Source organism: Phyllobates terribilis, unplaced genomic scaffold (assembly GCF_046119375.1).
Source record: "Phyllobates terribilis strain yellow unplaced genomic scaffold, ASM4611937v1 Scaffold_3__8_contigs__length_932513732, whole genome shotgun sequence".
NCBI lineage: Eukaryota > Metazoa > Chordata > Amphibia > Anura > Dendrobatidae > Phyllobates > Phyllobates terribilis.
In genome coordinates this window covers 505,454,369-505,475,665 of record NW_027362763.1, presented here as the reverse complement: position 1 = coordinate 505,475,665, position 21,297 = coordinate 505,454,369, and the positions used below count along the sequence as shown (strand labels likewise).

General features: G+C 40.8%; 1 protein-coding gene across 3 annotated transcripts in view; it reads right to left on the bottom strand.

Moving 5' to 3' along the window:
• Window positions 1-641: 641 nt before the first annotated feature.
• Window positions 642-21,297, bottom strand: part of LOC141258202 (uncharacterized) — a 66,766-nt gene continuing 46,110 nt past the window's right edge. For all 3 annotated transcript variants that reach the window (XM_073673204.1, XM_073673203.1, XM_073673202.1), the window contains exon 10: window positions 642-899. In XM_073673204.1, coding sequence (XP_073529305.1) covers window positions 702-899 — 198 coding nt within the window. In that variant the 3' untranslated portion in view covers window positions 642-701. The remainder of the gene's footprint in view (window positions 900-21,297) is intronic.

The following is a 21,297-nucleotide window of genomic DNA, read 5'->3' as shown; positions in this document are numbered from 1 at the left end:
GAGTTTCTTCAAAACCACCGTGCAAGTGAATCTAGAAAAATGTATGCTGTTTTGAAGTCACAGGGTGGTCACATCAAATATTGATTGATTTACATTGATCTTTTGTTCATTCCCTTTGCATTTTGTTTATTGCTAGAAATAAATTATTAATACTTTGATTTTTGTAAGCATTCTAACTTCGCTGAGAGGATCATTTTACTTTGCGTTAAAAAAGTGGTCTTCTGGGGGGGGGAGGGAGCATGATCAGTATGCTTAAAATTGTAAATCTCTCATTGTAGATCTGGTATGGATATATAGAGGGTGGTCTTCTTGAAGAGGTGGTTTATATAAAGGCTCCATTGCATTACTTTTTTCAAATTTCTTTACTCATGATAGGACACTTTCAGTTGTTATTTTCTAAATATCTCCTAACTGTTCCATTACTTGGTTGCAAACATGTTACATACAGGCATTTGACAGCATGATAGCCACTACATACCTCAATTTAAAACTACTAGATCAGTGAACACAAAAAGACAAAGATTTATGAAAAAAAAAACAAAAAAACACAAATACAAAACCTTTTACAAAGTGATGAAGTGATAGCTGATTATTAATTTTCAGATTTAATAAAAATTCTAAAAAGTGATAAATGTCTGGGGTTTACTGTATAAGAAGCTTTATTAATTGACCGTGCCAATAGAATGGTAAGACATGGTACATTAATGCTTGTCTAGGTATGGACCAGGCAATGTTTCGGATAGTTTCTTCATGGACCTCGCCAAGTCGGAGATCTCCTTCCACTTGACTGACTGGAGAGACCGCTGCATAGAGTGATCAGATTGAACAGTTGAAAGACGCTTATCCAGTTCCTCTATTTTTAAAGAAATGTGCAGTAGTTCAGCCTCCTTTTTAGTGATCTTAAAATAAGAAAGTAAAAAAAAACAATAAATCAATAGAACTTATAAAGTCAGATTGAAAACCCTAATATGTGGCAGTTCACATTGGAAAGAAATCACTTTACGCCACAAAATCAACTAAAATTGTGTAAACAATTTATTATAACATCTAATGAAACAGTATTATAAACTGATTTGTCACGTTTCTCTAATCTTCTTGAAGATACAATTACATCACTTGCAAACGCAGTGTTAATCTTTAGATAGAGAATATTTTAGGCTAAGGTCCCATGGTGCATTTTTGGATCCTATGAATTTTCAGCAATATTTCTGCACCAATTAGCAAAATGTAATTTCTTTTTTTTGGTGCAATTTTTTACGTATGTCTTTTGTCTCTTTCTGAGAGATAAAGTTTAAAATAAAACTACTTTTTTGGAAACTTCTTTCTTGCTCAATGGCTTTGCTTTCATAAAACTTTATTGCTAAACTTGGGTGCAGATTATAAATTAATGTTTTTTAACCTGAGCAATTTCCGCACCTCATTCAAGTCTATGGGAACAATCTGTAAATAAAATGCATATTTACTGCAAAAGAAATTGACGTGCTGTGGATTTCAAAACCGTACCGCAGGCCTTTTTCCATTGCGTAAAAAAGTAAAGTGGCCATGAGTGTTATATAAACTGTCAGCTGATACATACGGCCCAATCTGTTAGGCACTGGCTGTATTATCTCAACCAGGTATTCATCTTGGAAATGCTGCAGCGTTTCAGAGAAAAACATACTTTGAAAGTTGCCGGGGACCGAGATCGCGTATACACTAGTCGGACAGGCGGGTCCCTGAAAGATTCTCTCTGCCCGGGCAGAGAGAATCCCACAACAGCCAAGAGCACTACTCGGTCCCCAGCGGCTTTTTTTGACTCCGCAATGTTTCAGAGTCAAACATGCCCTGCTAGAATAATACAGCCAGTGCCTGATACATGCTTCCCACAGATTAAGCAGCATGTATCAGCTGACAGGTTCACAGAATGTAGAATGCTGTATATTATCTCCCCATTTGTTATGAGCTTGGCATAACACAAAAAATAGCTTTTATTATACTCACCTACGACGCGGTCCGGTCCGATGGGTGTCACTGGTCTTGATCCGGCACCTCCTCTTCTTGCGATCACCGTCCTCCTTCTTGTTGCATGTGGATTAGGCATCCTACGTCATCCACACAGTGTCCTCCATCGCGTTACTGCGCAAGCGCACTTCTCTTTGCCCTGCCAAGGGCAGAGCAAATTACCTAACTGCACATGTGCTAGCACTCTTTGTCCTTTCCCTTTCTTTGGCCTTGTGTTATGCTGAGCGCATTGGGGACATATATACAGCATTCTACATTGCTGTATGTGAAGGCTTACAGGTGCTGTCCCTACCTCATATTGGAAAAATCTGGTGACAGGTTCCCTTTAAAGGAAATCAGCACAGAATAACTGTTCAAACTAAGTTTCGCCACTTGGTGCTTCACGGTGGGGCCAACTTTTTATATACACCTTCCCACCTGCTTGCTTTCCCTTCATCTCCACCTCTCATCTTCTTTGATTGACAGCTCTGTCTTCATAGAGCCAAAGAAGGGAGGAGATAGATGGAAAGCAAGCAGGTGGGAAGGTATATTTAAATGAATGGCTCCACCATGATGCACTGAGCGCCTGCACTTGATTTCACAGTTATTCTGTGCTGACAGAGTTCCTTTAAATCAGACTTTCAGTGACAAGAAACAAGATATATGTACTACATAGTAAATAATAAAGGTGACATGTTTATTTTATTGGGAATGCGGTATCAAACTTGTCTTTTGTAACTGGGTCTAAATGAAGCTTCTCAAGCACCTAAGATTAGTAGTGACTGTAGCTTCACTACAGACCTTCCAGGACCTTTCACACAGTCATATCACAATTTTAAAGTTCTTTGGGTCAGTGTGTGGCAATCTGAAGAAAATGACAGTGACAAGAAGTGAAAGAAAAGAGAGGATAAGAGGTGCAGCCCTTTACCAAGATCTTCAATATGACAAATACTTCTTTTGAATAGAAAAGCAGGGGCAGTCTGTAAAGGAACTGTACCAAAAACAGTGCTGCAAAAGAGGGATTGTGTATTATAGTGTACATTGTCCTAAAACATCAAAATGCTATATATCAAAGCCTACAGTCTGTGGTTTTATGTTACCACGGAACTCCTTACTAGGAACCCATCAGATGTTTCATGCTGCCCAAACCACGGGCAACATTAATCACTACTTAGCTGCACAATTGCAGCCATGTTATGGCAATTCAGAGGAAATGTACTTTGAAGATCAGACAGGGGACCATTACTGGAGACCAAACTAGTCCGATGCTGTCCTAGGCTTCTCCCTATCTACACGTGAGGGAGAGACCAGTCAATCACCTACAGCGATGCTGGGAACTTTAAAATAAAAGTATATTTTTGGCATTTCAGAGACAGCAAGACTGTGATTCATGCTACCAGCGCTTTGGGCAGCATGAATCACCTGACAGGTTTCTTTACATTTTTTTATGTTCATGCTTATTTTTTACAGTAAGGGGGAACCTTATCTTCTGATACTGAAATGACTTCAATATTGGCTATGCAAAATATGATGATATTCTATAACAGATGGACTGTGATGACACGCTGGTATACAAGTATCTAGAACAAACAACAAAATCAGTTCCCCATGAGAATGAAAATCCACATTAGATTGTCAGTGGAAACTGCTGACAATTTCTGTGATCAGCTTTACGGATTGTCCTTCAGTGTTCTGTCGCTATCCAATAAAAGGTTTACAAGCACATGAATAAATAGGAACAAATGTACTGATGACAAGGGTAGGAAAAAGGGATAACAAAGCACTCGACACAAGCAAGGTCACAAGTCACTACAGACTAGTACAGAAACAGACTGGAAAATGAAGCCAAGAACATTGCAGATAACAGACCTAGCCCTAATCTAGAACATGATTACTCACAAAAAACAGTCTGGGTGTTAATACTACTAGAAACAATGAGTTAATATACAAGGAAAAAACACATGTGCTTCAACATTCCTGTAAAACCTTTCTATTTCTTTATTGATTCATATTTAAAGACTTCCTGTAACTCCAGGAATATGTAAAAAACATCAATGCATTTCAAGTGGCCAAAGCATACTTAAAGGGGTTGTCCGGTCCAAATCGATAAATCTGCAGTCACTCTGTGTGTGACTGCAGACTTCTGAGTCCCCCCAACACATGCACTGGGCGCTGCAGGGATTCGTTGGTTTTTGACCTGGGACCAGAGGGTATACATACTCCCGGCCAGTGTCTGAGGCCTCGCTCCACACACTTGTTTACAAGGCTCAGTTTCGGCTCGTCTGAACATGACCCTTCAGATCTTTAGGGGGATAGTTCTGAAAATGGATGTACCACAATACAATCAAAAAGAGTATCCCTCATATTATAAGAAATCGAAAAATCAAGTGTCAAAAAACATAAGGAGAAATGGAAGGAAAAACAAGAGAAAATCTGACAACTTTCAAGCATCAGTTGAGGATCAAACCAAAATAGAAGAAAATCTGGATTTGCTGAATTTGTCATCTGTTGAACTCACACCTAAACAAATTGCAGTTCTGACACTGGAATTAAATTTTGTGCCTACTCGTTACTTTGACCTTTTATTAAATTATTAGACATTAGTGAGTATTACTATGAAAAGACACTAATGAAGAATCAGGGGAAACAGAATTTCCAAATGTAATGGTTACAAGAAATGAATTCACAGGACTGAGGTTTCCGCAGCAAATTGCTGTGAAAACCTTGCAGAATTAAATATGGAATAGGACAGTGACAACATTCATCTTGAACGTAGTGTGAGATCAGGATATCTAACCCATTTTTTATCCATTACAATATAGGACAGAAAGAATTGACAGATTTCAAGACATCATGGAACGAGAATTGAAAAAATTATGATATTTCAAGGAGCAATTTTACTAACCATAATCCACTTTCAAACATTCAGCCCTCAAAGATCTTTAAAAAAAGTCTGACTTAAAGGAGTTGTCCGGTCTTAAGCTACAAGTGTGTGACAAATCTATGTGACTACAGATTTGTGAATCCTCAGATCGCGCGCACTGCACTCTGTGAGTATTCTCCGGAGTTGGGAGTGTGTGGTCATGTGACCGCAAGTATGCAATTTGCATACTTCTGGTCACATTCCAACTAGACTGTGTCCAGATCACTCAATACATTTCCATTGAGTGAGGCCGCGCCCATCAAGTCAGCACTTGACCGCAAGTATGCAAATCACATACTTGTGGTCACACGCCCACAGCCGCCACCGGAGAATCCTCACAGCTATACAGTATATGGACATAAAATATGGACACACAGATGGCTAATGGATGGACTATAGATGACAATATGGATGAAAATTGCCTGAGTTTTTTCATACTCCAGTCTGAACCTGGCCTAAGGGTGCGTTCAGATAACCGTAATTACGGTCTGAGTGCTGTCCTCACACAGACCGCATTTGGACACGTTATTCAATTAGAATATTTAGGTGACTGAATGTCGATGTGAAAAAAATCGCAGCACACACCAGTGTCTTCCATATTTTGTCTGAGACTCACCTATTCAAGTGTAGAGGTGCGCAAAAAAAATGGGATACCATGCGGATCAACAATTTTGCATCTGATTTTTACAGATACATTGCAATTCTTAGCATAGTAAACTGTATTTGGTCTTGCAAATTTTATTAACGTCTGAAGTATAAAAACGAACGTCATATGGATGGCATATGGATGACAATACAGATAAAAAATAGTTTGTGTTAGAACTCTCCTGTTAGGTTTTTTTTAGTTTGCTGGTCACATGACCATTTTTGACTATTTAATCTGGCTCCGCCCTCCTGGTCTTGCTGGACTTCATTGTATTTACTACTCTTGAGCTAGCTTGGTGCTCTGTTGCCGTTCTCTGTTAGTTTTGCTAGGTCTTCTGACCTCTATGCTTTTTGTTGTGTGTTTGTCTTTGACTGCTACTATTTCTGCTAGGAGGTGTCCAACTTATCCCAGTCCCTAGTTCTTGTAGGGATCCCTCCCTCACATCTATAGGTCTTCGTACAGACTAGCCGAGGACTTTAGCGGGTCTGATCGCAGGATCAGGTTCCCCGTTACATCATAGGGATCTAGTTTAGTTCTATTGTAGGGACAGTTCTCCTGTCTTTCCTTAGTCCCTGTAGCAGATCATAACAGTAAGTCCAGCCATAAAAAAGAAAAAAAAAATTTCTCTAAGGAAAGACCTCCAGTTTTCCATCATGGTCTCGGTTCAAGATTTGGCTCAACGCTTGCAGGGACTCTTTTGCGCAACGATCCTCAGGGATGGGCCTTCTCTCTCCAACCTAGTGATCCGTGCTTTAGATCAGTGGATAGTTTTTTTTCTGCTTTGGGTTTGTTGTATGATGATCCTGATCGTGTCTCATCTGCTGAGCCTGAATTGAGACGTTTGAGGCAGGGATCTGGTAATGTGGAAAAATATTGTTCTCACTTCCGTCGGTGGTCTGCCCAGGTGGGGTGGAACGATTCAGCTTTGAAAAGCTTGTTTCTTGCAGGGCTAGGTGAAAGGGTTAAGGATTTACTGATTGCTTATCCCACACCTGGAAACTTGCAGGAGGCAATGCAATTAGCTATACGGGTGGACAGGAGACTGCGTGCAAGGGTTAATGAGAGCAAATCCTCTGCTATGTCAGCTCCGAGTCCTGAGAGGGTCTGTGCTGACAATGGAGAGCCGATGGAGATTGGGGCGATGACACCCCGCTCTCAGGAAAAAGACCGCAGGCTTTCTGAAGGCTTGTGCTTCTATTGCGGAAATTCTGGTTATTTTATTAAGAACTGTGTGCTTCGTATGAAGAAAGAAAAAAAAATGGTCAGTTATGCCCGTATTGCCTGTTTAAATTCTAAGGGAGTATTCCTATCTGCCACTACTGCTGCTCAGGATGAATTAATTGAATTTCGGGTATTTGTGGATTGTGGTTCTACTCTGAATGTGATTGATGGGGGATTCTTGGAAAAACTTAGATTAGAACCTAAAACTTTGTCATCCCCTATTGCTGTGGTTTCTGTTGATGGCTCTCCCTTGAAGAGTGTTACTCATAAGGTCTGTGAATTTCCCCTCACTATTAATGGTATTCACCAAGAAAATTTGGATTTGGTGGTATTGGATAATTTGCCTTCTCCAGTAATATTGGGGTTACCCTGGTTAAAATTGCACAATCCTGTACTGGATTGGTCTACCAATGAAATTAAGTCCTGGAGCCCTAAGTGTTATGACAAGTGTTGTAACGGACGTATTGCTGCTGTGGATAAAGGGGAATTGCCTGTACCTATTCAGGATTTTTGGAGAGTTTTTTCTGAGGAGGAGTCACAAATTTTGCCTCCCCATAGAGACTATGATTGTACCATTGAATTTGTCCCTGGAGCGACTCTTCCTAAAAGTCGTTTATTTAATCTTACTATTCCTGAGAGAAAGGCTTTGGAGGAATACATACAGACAAGCTTGGCCGCCGGTCACATTAGGCCTTCCAAGTCTCCTGTGGCTGTTGGATTTTTTTTTGTAAAAAAAAAAGATGGCGGTTTACGTCCTTGTCTGGACTTTCGTGAGATTAATAAAATTACTGTACGCAGTCCTTACCCACTGCCATTGATTCCTGATTTATTTAACCAGTTAGTGGGGGCCAAGTGGTTCTCTAAAATTGATCTCCGGGGGGCATACAATTTGTTGCGCATGAAGGAGGGTGATGAATGGAAGACTGCTTTTAACACTCCTGTGGGTCATTTTGAGAATCTGGTGATGCCTTTTGGTCTTACCAATGCTCCAGCATTTTTTCAGAATCTTATTAATGACATCCTTAGACCTTTAATCGGCAAAAATGTGGTTGTGTATTTGGATGACATTCTGATTTATTCGCCTGATCTGGAGTCTCATTGGCGGAGCGTACGTGAGGTATTACAGTTATTAATGGACAATTCGCTTTTTGCTAAGCTGGAGAAATGTGAGTTCGCTGTACAGAGAATTAGTTTTTTGGGCTACATTATCTCCAGTGAAGGTTTTGAGATGGACCCGGTTAAAGTTCAAGCTGTGCAGGAATGGCCTAGGCCTATTGGTTTGAAATCGATACAGAGGTTTTTGGGTTTCGCCAATTATTACAGAAAATTCATAAAAAATTTTTCTATTATTGTCAAACCGCTGACCGATCTCACCAGGAAAGGTGCTAATGCGGTTCAGTGGACTTCTGAGGCCATTGAAGCTTTTGTGTTTCTAAAGGAGAGGTTCACCTCTGCTCCCATCCTTATGCAGCCTGATGTGACTAAGCCGTTTTTGGTTGAGGTTGATGCTTCTTCGGTGGGGGTCGGTGCGGTGTTGTCTCAGGAAAACAATGATGGAGTACATCCCTGTGCCTTTTTTTCAAAAAAATTTTCTGAGACTGAACTTAATTACGATATTGGTAATCGGGAATTGCTGGCTATTAAACTCGCATTTGAACACTGGCGTCACCTCTTGGAAGGTGCTGAATTTCCCATTCAGGTTTTCACTGATCATAAAAATCTGATCTATCTTGATGCTGCCAAGCGCTTGAATGCCCGTCAGGCTAGGTGGGCACTTTTTTTCTCGCGGTTTAATTTTTACGTTACTTACATCCCGGGTACCAAGAATGTTAAAGCGGATTTGTTTGCTGTTGGTGACCTGGTTTGGTTGTCCTCTAAGAATCTGCGATTGAGGATTCCTTCTAAAAAATTGGGTCCCAAGTTCGTAGGGCCCTTTAAGGTGCTTCAGATAGTTAACCAATCTGCTGTTAGGTTGGAGGTTCCTACGTCCTGGAAGATTAACCCGGTGTTTCATCTTTCTCTGTTGAAAAAAGCTGATGTGTCGGATGGTGACGCCTCTGCCACTGTTCCTCCGGTGGTGGAGGACGGGGAATATGAAATTTCCCGCATCCTAAATTCTAGACGGTATAGAGGGAGTTTGCAGTATCTCGTCGCTTGGAAGGGTTTCGGACCCGAGGATAACTCATGGGTGAGGGCGGATGATGTTTCTGCTTCCAGACTGGTCAGAGCGTTTCACAGGAGGTTTCCTGGTAAGCCTGGGCCTAGGGGATCCGGAGGATCCTCTTAGAAGAGGGGGTACTGTTAGAACTCTCCTGTTAGGTTTTTTTTAGTTTGCTGGTCACATGACCATTTTTGCCTATTTAATCTGGCTCCGCCCTCCTGGTCTTGCTGGACTTCATTGTATTTACTACTCTTGAGCTAGCTTGGTGCTCTGTTGCCGTTCTCTGTTAGTTTTGCTAGGTCTTCTGACCTCTATGCTTTTTGTTGTGTGTTTGTCTTTGACTGCTACTATTTCTGCTAGGAGGTGTCCAACTTATCCCAGTCCCTAGTTCTTGTAGGGATCCCTCCCTCACATCTATAGGTCTTCGTACAGACTAGCCGAGGACTTTAGCGGGTCTGATCGCAGGATCAGGTTCCCCGTTACATCGTAGGGATCTAGTTTAGTTCTATTGTAGGGACAGTTCTCCTGTCTTTCCTTAGTCCCTGTAGCAGATCATAACAGTTTGTTTGTTTTTATGGATAAAAATCTGATGATTTTTTTTTACCGGTCTTGCGAACTTAGACTAAAATTGAAGTTTGTATTATTGTTTTTGTATCACGATTAAGGACGGTTTGGCCATTTGAAACGCGTTGACGTTTCTCTCATTTTTTTTGTGGAGTTATAGGAAGATTTCAACCATGTAACAATAAAGAAATGAGAAAGTTTTATGGGAGCACATGTTTTTTTACAAAATTACAAAAAACTGATACTATTGCTTGATGCAGAGAAGTTTCATATGTACATGATAAATCCCAATCGTTTACGCGTGTGTGATGCTGGGTATTTCCCTATTTTTTATGGTGTTAATCTATCTTCATTATTAGATAATAATAATAATAGAGTATGCATTTTAGATATTTGAAGGCTAAACACTTCTTTGTCTGACAGCTGATTTTGATACATGTGGATGTACCCTAAGCAGCCCAAACAATGAACGACATGCTCCCAGCTATTGGCAGTTGCAGGTACTATTGTGCACTAGTCATATGGGATGTCATAACATTACTAGGAGTTACAGTCCAAATCATATCACTGGTTGGTAACAAGTGTTTAATCCCATTTTAATATAAAATGAATGTGTGTGAAAGAGACATTCCTGGGTTTAAATCTGCATCGAGTCCCCAATCAAACAAATTACTTACAAATTAGTATAAGAACTCTGAAATGTATGAAACAGTGAATAAATTAAACAGCCGTTCTTTAGTAATTAGGCGTTTTAATTAAACTATTAATCTCAAGATAATTATCTATATAACACAAACAGAAAAGCTCTTTTAGTCTAGTACTGTACTGGATTCTGTTGATAAAGAATCCACAAGACCATTTTAATTCTTAACTTCGGTGGTTTAGAAGTCTAAAGTGACTTTTAATAATTGTCAAGGTTCAAATAAGAAATATAAATTTAGAGCTAGTAAATAATATAGTCCTAAGGGAGACTGGTAAAAAATCCTCCGCTCCAACACTTCACCTATCTGAGGTATGCTGCCATATTAGTTCACTGTAGTTAGGATGCAAGCATGAAATCCACATGGTTAACACTGTACAAAGCACCATAAAAACTCAGATTACAGACTGGCCCATGTAGATATAACAAGAACGAAATGTCGCCCAGGTGTGTTTCCCTCATCATCGGTCAGTGTCTCTACTCTCCTGCTTAATCCATGGAAGTGCATGTCTGCACAGGGATCACCCACACCCAGGATCTGTCTGCAAATCAGAAGCTTGCTGAAGCCCATACCGCAGTCTGGATGATTTGTTCACAGTGGTGAATATATTGCAAAGTTATTTCTATTACTTGTATATGTGTGTATATATATATATATATATATATATATATATATACATATATATATATATATATACATACATACATACACTGTATATATATAATACAGTGGGGAAAAAAGTATTTAGTCAGCCACCAATTGTGCAAGTTCTCCCACTTAAAAAGATGACAGAGGCCTGTAATTGACATCATAAGTAAACCTCAACTATGAGAGACAAAATGAGAAAACAAATCCTGAAAATCACATTGTCTGATTTGGAAAGAATTTTTTTTTAAATTTTGGTGGAAAATAAGTATTTGGTCACTGTAAAGATGTGCGGTTGTGGATTTTAATAATCACGGAGGCAGGTTATTGATGCTATTAGTTTTATTCCTTCCGACCACGGTGAAGAGCAATTCCAGGTAAATGTCCAACAGACAATTCTCTTAGTCCTCGAGTGTCCAACCTGGGATCAGTAGTTCCACTGCCCCGTACCAGGTGATACTCACTGTCTCCCAACTTTTGGTTGGCCCACAGCCTTTTGTATCTTCCGCCGGTATATTGGCAGTCACAACATATGCTCCTTCGGATGATGGATATCACGACCGCAGCCCGTGATACCACCCAGCTCTCAGTCCAACTAGTAATGAATCTTCTCTTTCTCCTGCACAGGGTTCAGCCCCCTGAATCGGCAGAAGAGCTCACCCCTCCCTCCCACAGCTAATTGTGCCTTAGTGGAGATATTTTCTCAGGTGGAACCCAACCCCTGGGTATGCATGTGAGACTACCTGTGGTGACGGAGAGAACAATGGCCCAAGGTCTCGGAGATATGGTCACTGAATGGAATAGATACCTGAGGTTGAACTGATGAGCAAACAAATCACTAACCTAACACAGCAAGCAAAATTCTAACAAAACACAAAATTAAGAATGACGAAAATGGGTGCTCAGTGCTGGAAAAGTATTTATTAAGTGGCCAGGTCCTCACAGTCACCTACAAACAAGCAAGATTTCTGGCTCTCACAGACCTGTAACTTCTTCTTTAAGAGGCTCCTCTGTCCTCCACTCATTATCTGTAGTACTGGCACCTGTTTGAACTTGTTATCAGTATAAAAGACACCTGTCCGCATCCTCAAACAGTCACACTCCAAACTCCACTATGGTGAAGACCAAAGAGCTGTCGAAGGACACCAGAAACAAAATTGTAGCCCTGCACCAGGCTGGGAAGACTGAATCTGCAATAGGCAAGCAGCTTGGTGTGAAGAAATCAACTGTGGAAGCAATAATTAGAATAATTGACAAAAAACACCTGCAAAGGCTTCCTAAGCGTTTAAAAAGGTCCCTTAGTTCATTTCAGTAGGCTCCACAATCATGGGGAAGACTGATGACTTGACAGAAGTCCAGAAGGCAGTCATTGACACACTCCACAAGGAGGGTAAGCCACAAAAGGTCATTGCTAAAGAAGCTGGCTGTTCACAGAGTGCTGTATCCAACCATATTAATGGAAAGTGGAAGGAGAAAGTGTGGTAGAAAAAGGTGCACAAGCAACCGGGATAACCGCAGCCTTGAAAGGATTGTTAAGAAAAGGCCATTCAAAAAATTTGGGGAGATTCACAAGTCGTGGACTGCTGCTGGAGTCATTGGTTCAAGAGCACACAGACATATTCAGGACATGGGCTACAAGTGTTGCATTCCTTGTGTCAAGCCACTCATGACCAATAGACAATGCCAGAAGCATCTTACTTGGGCCAAGGAGAAAAAGACCTGCACTGTTGCTCAGTGGTCCAAGGTGTTTTCAGATGAAAGTAAATTTTGCATTTCATTTGGAAATCAAGGTCCCAGAGTCTGGAGGAAGAGTGGAGAGGGACACAATCCAAGCTGCTTGAGGTTTAGTGTGAAGTTTCCACAATCAGTGATGGTTTGGGGAGCCATGTCATCTGCTGGTGCAGGTCCACTGTGTTTTATCAAGACCAAAGTCAGTGCAGCCGTCTACCAGGAAATTTTAGAGCACTTCATGCTTCCCTCTGCAAACAAGCTTTTTGGAGATGGAAATTTCATTCCCCAGTAGGACTTGGCACCTGTCCACACTGCCAAAAGTACCAATATCTGGTTTAAAAACAACAGTATCACTGTGCTTGATTGGCCAGCAAACTCGCCTGACCTTAACCCCATAGAGATTCTATGGGGTATTGTCAAGAGGAAGATGAGAGACACCAGACCCAACAATGCAGACGAGCTGAAGGCTGCTATCAAAGCAACCTGGACTTCCATAACACCTCAGCAGTGCAACAGGCTGATCTCCTCCATGCCACGCCACATTGATGCAGTAATTGATGAAAAAAGAGCCCCGACCAAGTATTGAGTGCATTTACTGAACATACATTTCAGAAGGCCAACATTTCGGATTTTAAAAACATTTTTCAAGCTGTTGTTATAAAGTATTCTAATTTACTGAGATAATGACTTTTGTGTTGTCATTGGCTGTAAGCCATAATCATGAACATTAACAGAAATAAACACTTGAAATAGATCACTCTGTTTGTAATGACTCTATATAATATATGAGTTTCATTTTTTGTATTGAAGTGAAATAAATTAACTTTTTGATGATATTGTAATTTAGTGACAAGAAGCTGTATATATATACTGGACGAAATATGTTTCGGTAAATTATGAAGTAAAACAACTTGTTGTGCCGTTTTCTGTTTTGTATGGATATAACAAGAACTAAATCTCAGGGAGGATTATCTCTTGGAGTAGAAAGAGTACCCTTCTTGAACCTAAGCCTGGTTGGTACATGATGACCTGGAATTTCCCGAGTAAAATGACAGACAGACATGGAAACCTGAGCCCAGTTCACATGCTGGGGATCAGCCAGTCTGTGTGTGTTCCAAAGCTCTCCCACCCTCAGGGAAACAAAAGAGCATCTATAGATTGAAACCTTTAGGTATTTTCTGTTATTTCTACTTTTTATTTTATAACTATGCTACATATTTGTATGTTGCTTTATTTTCTCCTTTTATTCATTTTCTTATAAGCACTGTACTGTTTATATTAAAGCTTAAAACTTTAAGACGTTTGGTCTTTTTGTGCTCTAAAGAGTACATAGCCTTTCTGAGAGTATTTGGTCTTTTGACTGTTAGATAGAAGTGTATATTTTGGGCACTCAACACTTTGTTTGGTGAGAAGTGACAGTTGTATAGTATCTTGGGTGGGGGGACTTTGTTGAGGTGTGATTTATGCTCAATTTGCATTCTGAGTGGATGGTAAGTGCAAGATTAAGTAAATGGAGATAGATTAACCATGTGGCAGTATCCTTTCAAGGGCTAATTTAGTGCTTATTTATAATACTTGCTTCCCCTTCTCTGCTTTTCTTTTTGGCAAAGGCTGTTCACCAACATTGTGGCTTTATCAAGAATAAACCCAAAGGAAAAAAAGCCGAACACATAGGTCATAATGTACAAAAAATAAAGAATTAGCCAAACAATGTGTCAGACTAAAAAACCTTTATTAGAAACATCATTGGTTCTTGGTGGCACTGTGACGAAAAGTGCACACAAGGGTAAATAAAAAATGTGTAATACATCCATGTAAAGTACAAATGCAAAAAACAAAGGACCAAACTACACCATAGTATATCAATGCTGCGTACACGGTATAAAATATGTACTGTATTATACCCACATACTCTGGTATAAAAAGTGCAATGCAGCCCTATCAGTATTCAATTGCATATAAGGTCAATGACCAAATAAAGCTGCAAATCTCATACACCTAAACAATTGTAGGTGCAAGTAAAAAATACTCAGAGTGGAAATAGAGGTATATATCTTGGCCAAATGAATGTCTAGAGGGTATAAGTACAAGCTAATATATAGATTTGCCCTGCAAATCAATTAGGTACAGCATGGAATGGGGAAAAATCTCAATACCTGGTGGTCCGTAACTCCGTGTGCTGCATGCCGACCTGACGCGCGTTTCGGCACACCTTCGTCAGGGGGTGAAAGTGGAAAGTGGATTGGTAGTCATGGGCCAGTTGAATGGCCACCAAGGTCTCCCGATCTGACCCCCTTAGACTTTTATCTTTGGGGTCATCTGAAGGCAATTGTCTATGCTGTGAAGATACGAGATGTGCAGCATTTGAAACAATGGATACTGGAAGCCTGTGCTAGCATTTCTTCTATGGTGTTGCTATCAGTGTGTCAAGAGTGGGAGAAGAGGGTTGCATTGACAATCCAACACAATGGGCAGCACTTTGAACACATTTTCTAAGTGGTCATAAACTTGTAAATAACTCATGAAATAATAAAGTTACGTTAAAACCAAGCACACCGTTGTTTTTCTTATGAAATTCAATAGGTTTGATGTGTCACATCACATGACCCTATTCCCATTGAAAAAAATAAAGTTGGATCCAAAATGGCAGACTTCAAAATGGCCGCTATGGTCACCATCCATCTGGAAAAGTTTTCCCCCTCCCATATACTAATGTGCCACAATTAGGAAATTGATATCATCAACCATTCCCATTTTATTTAGGTGTATCCATATAAATGGCCCACCCTGTATAGTACCAACCGGCTGCTACTGTAGAGTGTCAGGTCGAGAGAGAAGCTGGAGACTTTCAGGCTTGGGTAGAGTTCCCGTTGGATATGGCCCCCAATACAAAGAGGTAACAATTCTCAGTTACCCCAGTCCTCTGACATGAATCCAAGTAGATCCTGTTTTAAAAACTTTTATGTGATAAAGAAAGATGGGGACTGAAATACGTTTCTGCAGGGGGTTGAAAAAATATGCAAGCAAAACCATCAGCCCTGAAATCAATGGTCACAGTATTTAACCCCAGGATTAAAAAGCAAAACCTTGGAAGTCTTTGCCTTCCACCAGAGCTAGTTGGGTCTATGACACAATAAAAGATGCCTTAATTAGAAAATACAACTTCACGCAAGAAGTGTATTGAGAAAAGATCTGGAGTCTACAGTGAGGATCAACTGACAACTATGTGGGTGTCGCGAAGAGCTAGAGGATCGCTTTCTGCCAGTAAATTAGTGAGGAATTTCTGTTTCCAGCTTTGAGGAACTAGAAGATCTCATGGTGAAGGATCAATTTTTTCACATCTTTCTCAAGGTGGGATATGCTAGTATCACTTGTCCTGATAAGAAGAATAGCCCCATTACTTCTACAAAGCCATCTGGGTCATCACCAATTTGTAGCTGGGACTGAAGTAAGGACTAATGATAACTTTCAATCTGTCACCATCGGCAGTAGAGTTACGGTTGGCCTCAGAGACACGGGAGAATAGGTTACACTTGTGGGTCCAGAGATGGTGGCATTTTAGAATATAATTACAGTAAAGACCATGTCTGTAGCAGGAACTAGTGGAATCAGCTCTGCCGTATCTATGGCCCATGTGTATTTGGACTGGGGAGCAGGGAAAAGATTGAGGGAAGTGGGAGTTTCAGACACTACAACACCAGTGTTGCTGGGCACTGACCTGGACAGGATGGTGTCCCAATTTGAATGCCAAAGAAACAATTGAGGCAAGTGACGCGCCAGAGGTTCTGTGTGATTATATGGTGAAATGTACTGATTTGGAGGGAGAACAGACAACATATATCCAAATTGCACTGGACGTGCATAGAGATGTTGAGGAGTGTACATATGTTGCAGCTATGACTCTCAGTCAGAATACTTTTAATACTGAATCCCAGGTTCCGTCACATAAATCCAAACCTACCTAGGTTCCAATAAGAACACTTGAAGGCCCTAACATCTGAGCATGGTCTAGCATCCTCACTAGGCCTGCAGACCAACATTAAGTGCTTTTAAAACAACTTGCTAACAGATGCCAGTCTGGAGAAGCTAAGATGCCTGGCAGACCAATCACGGTCTTTGCCACGCAAATCAGGGATGTTCGTGGGCGGAGGCGATTTTTGGGCGCGAACAAGCCGGAACCCCGAACACGAATTTGAAATGCCGAAGAAATTCGCTCAACACTAGTATTAAGATGGAGGGTCTATGAAGAAAGGCAGAAGGTTTGAGTGTGGGTTTCTATTTTGCAGAACAAGTTGCATGGGACGCTACCTACACTATATGCAAGCATCTGAACTGATGTTAACTATATTGTGACACTGCATGAACATACAAAGAGTTAGAAGGTTTTTCATTTTAATATGATGGAAGTTCATCATAATAGGGGTGGAATACTGTATGTCCTTTTTGTCTGCAGAATGCCTGAGGAGAAGGGTGACCTGTCGTCAGGACTGGGGCACAGGATATTAATCATGGTAATGTGGATGGTTTGTCCTGCCATGGGGAACGTACTGGGAGAGATATGATTTGGAGAGTAAGGCTGTGTGCCCACGATGCGTTTTTTAAACGTTTCCACAGCGGCAAAAACGCTGCAGAAACACTTAAAAAAACGACGTGGTAGAAGGCCTGCCATGTTCCCCAATGATAATCCGCATGTGCTGTGCACATGCTGCGGAAATTTCTGCTGCGGGTTATCATTGTGGAAAAAAACGCAGCACTACCAATTATTTTGCGGAAGGCTGCGTTTTCACCGCCATTGACTTTCATTGGAACGCATGGATTCCGCATCACTGCATCTGTACATACGGAATCCAAGTGTTTCAATGTGCGGATGGTACCCGGGTCTGGAGGAGAGGAGACTCTCCTCCGGACCCGGGTACCATAGAACCTGTAAAAAAAAGAATAAAATAAAAAATAAATATTATATTTACCTTCTGAAAGCCCCCGCTCTCCTTGACTTCACTTGCCGGCAACTCGCGGTGGACTGAAGGACCGGCGCTGATGTCATAGTCATGTGACGGCAGGTCCTCCAGTGTACTGCGAGCTGCCGGCAAGCCAGGACGGAGCGAAGCAAGACTGCGGGGGCCATCGGAAGGTAAGTATAGATTTTTTTTTTTTTTTTACCATTCTTTAAAGGTCACAGTATATAAATCCATGCCGGCTGCATGGATTTATATTGTGTGACCAAGTTGTCAAGCACTTTCCAGGTGATGCTAAAATCGCATAGAAAGCGCTTGTCAACCTGCATGCGGAAATGCATGTGAAGAACGCTTTACATCCGCATGTCCCTGGCAGGAAAAACGCATGTACAATCCGCATGTACAATCCGCATGCGTTTTTTTCTGCCAGGGAGATGCAGAAACGCTCAGGAAAAAATCCTGAGCATTTCTGCATCGTGGGCACATAGCCTAAGCCTGTCTCCCATGCACAATCAAAAAAGAGGGAGGTGGAAGGGAAAATGTAATATGAGGATATAATTCTGACATCAACATGGTTAACTTTGTAGAAAGCAACATAAAAGCTTTGATTGCAGGTTAGGTCATGTTAATATTGCAGGAGCCAAATCTGAGAAGGGTAGTAATCTGTTGGAGTAGAGAGCACGTCATTGTTGACTCCTAGGCCTAGTTGGTACAAGCTTTAAAGGATGGGAAGATGGACATATATTATCCAAACTGAATATCACCCATTCCCTATAGTAGGACAGGATGCATGAAAATGAACCAGTTTAAAGGGAGGGAACCTGTCATTTAAAAAAACGCTATTAACCTGCAGATATGGGGTTAGACTGCCCAGCACCCACTCTGAGAGCCCCGCAGCTGGGAGAAAATGAACTGTATTCCTCCCGGCAGGCTCGGGCTTTCAGTCATAGGGATGGGCTGGCGTGGTTTCAGTTACCGGCGTGCCCCCAGCACTGACTGACAGCCAGCTCTGCAGGTTAATAGCATTTTTTTAGATGACCGGTTCCCTTTAATATTCAATTTACTTGCCCTTCTATTAGCTCACTGTCCAGTTACAGTAGCGGCCAAAAGTTTTGCATTTTTTTAAAAGTGTGATTACTTCTATCTGGTTGTTGTGATGCCATTTTCCTGGTGATTTTAGTAAACCGGAAGCAAATGGTTGTCAGCTATAAGGAAGAAATTTGTGTTTGACATTGTTTTATCCCTTTATGCGTTTGTTTCCAACATTTGTTTGGGCCAAATGTTTTGCATATTTTGTCATGGGTAGTTGAATTATGCCTAAAATGTTATTTTTTTATGTGTGTTTTTAGTTTAAAACATGGCAAAGACCAAGCCAAATTTATCACCAGATGTCAGGAAGCTTATTATTCTGAGAGTGAAGTCATGCAAAAGCCAAAAAGAGGTAGCTATGGAATTCAACTATTCTCAGAGTCAAGTGTCATGTATATTAAAGAAAGAAAAATAAAGTTATGCAAGAACTGACAAACCAAGAAGTTGGCGACCACTGAAAACTTCCTCCAGAGTTGATCACATTATTAAGAAAAAGTCAGTATCTGATGTCCATGAAAGTGCTGTACAGATTTCGCACAAAATGAATGAAGAATATGGGTTTAAAGTGAGTCACCAAACTGTGGTGGGACGGCTAAGAGCAGTAAGGTTGGATGCACGAGTTCCAGTCAAGAAGCCTTTCATCTCTGCAAAGAACCGGAAGGTTCGACTTGATTTTGCCAAAGAACACATCCAATGGAAAGAGACAGATTGGTCTAAGGTGTTGTGGTTAGATGAATTCAAGTTCAATCTGTTTGGTAGTGATGGCGAGCAGTATATATACCGCACAATTGGAAAACGTAATGATGTAAGGTACCAAACACGTACAGCAAAACATGGTGGTGGCAATGTCATGGTTTGGGGCTGTTTTTCTGCATCTGACATTGGCCCTGTGCCATGTACAAGGATATACTGGAGAAGATAATACTGCTACATAGTAGAATAGTAACGTGGGTTGAATAAAGACCTAGGTCCATCAAGTTCAACCTTCCTCCCCCAATTGTAGAATCATAGAATGGTAGAGTTGGAAGGGACCTCCTGGGTCATCTGGTCCAACCCCCTGCTCAAAGCAGGATTCACTAAATCATCTCAGACAGATGTCTGTCCAGCCTCTGTTTGAAGACTTCCATTGAAGGGGAACTCACCACCTCTCGTGGCAGCCTGTTCCACTCATTAATCACCCTAACTGTCAAAAAGTTTTTTCTAATATCTAATCTGTGTCTCCTCCCATTTAGTTTCATCCCATTGCTTCTAGTCTTTCCTTGTGCAAATGAGAATAAAGATGATCCTTCTACAATGTGACAGCCCTTGACATATTTGTAGACAGCTATTAAGTCTCCTCTCAGTCTTCTTTTTTGCAAGCTAAACATTCCCAAATCATGCAACCGTTCCTCATAGGACATGGTTTGCAGACCAGTCACCATTCTGGTCGCTCTTCTCTGAACTTGCTCCAGTTTGTCTATGTCTTTTTTAAAATGTGGTGCCCAAAACTGTACACAGTATTCCAGATGAGGTCTGACCAAAGAGGAGTAAAGACCGATAATGACTTCACGTGATCTAGACTGTATGCTTCTGTTAATACATCCCAGAATTGTATTTGCCTTTTTTGCTGCTGCATCACACTGTTGACTCATGTTCAGTCTATGATCTATTAGCATACCCAAGTCTTTTTCACATGTACTGTTGCTTAGCTCTATTCCTCCCATTCTGTATATGCTTTTTTCATTTTTATTGCCCAGATGTAGTACTTTGCATTTTTCCCTGTTAAAAACCATTCTGTTGGTTGCTGCCCACTGCTCCAGTTTATTTAGGTCTTTTTGAATCCTCTCTCTCTCTTCTCTAGTATTAGCTATCCCTCCTAGCTTTGTGTCATCAGCAAATTTAATCAGTTTACCCTCAATTCCTTCATCTAAATCATTGATAAAGATGTTGAACAATACAGGTCCCAGGACGGAGCCCTGTGGTACCCCACTTGAGACATTCATCCAGCTGGATGTGAAGCCATTTACAACCACCCTTTGAGTCCGATCACTAAGCCAGTTATGAATCCACCTAACAGTTGCCTGGTCCATTGCATACTTGGTCATTTTTTCAATAAGGATGGTGTGAGATACTTTGTCAAATGCTTTGCTGAAGTCAAGATATACTATATCTACAGCATTTCCCTGATCCACCCAGTCAGTGATTCTGTCATAGAAGGAAATTAAGTTAGTCTGACATGACTTGTTAGTTACAAACCCATGCTGACTCTGGTTAATCACTTCATTCTTATCCATGTACTTACATACATGTTGTTTAATAATTTGTTCAAAGATCTTTCCTGGTATAGAAGTCAGACTCACCGGCCTATAGTTCCCTGGGTCCACCTTCTTCCCCTTTTTGAATATAGGAACAACATTTGCTCTTCTCCAGTCTTCTGGGACTTCTCCTGTTCTCCAAGAATTTTCAAAGATTATGGAGAGTGGTTCTAAAATTTCTTCTACGATCTCCTTCAGTACTCTGGGGTGTAATTCATCTGGACCTGGAGACTTGAACTCATTTATGTTAGCTAAATATTCCCTCACAATCTTTCTGTTTACAGATAACTTGGATTCCTCTATTCCTTTAAAAGGACAGTGAAGATCAGTTGATGTTACATTTTCTTTCTGAGAGAAAACAGATGCAAAATAGGAGTTAAAAAGTTC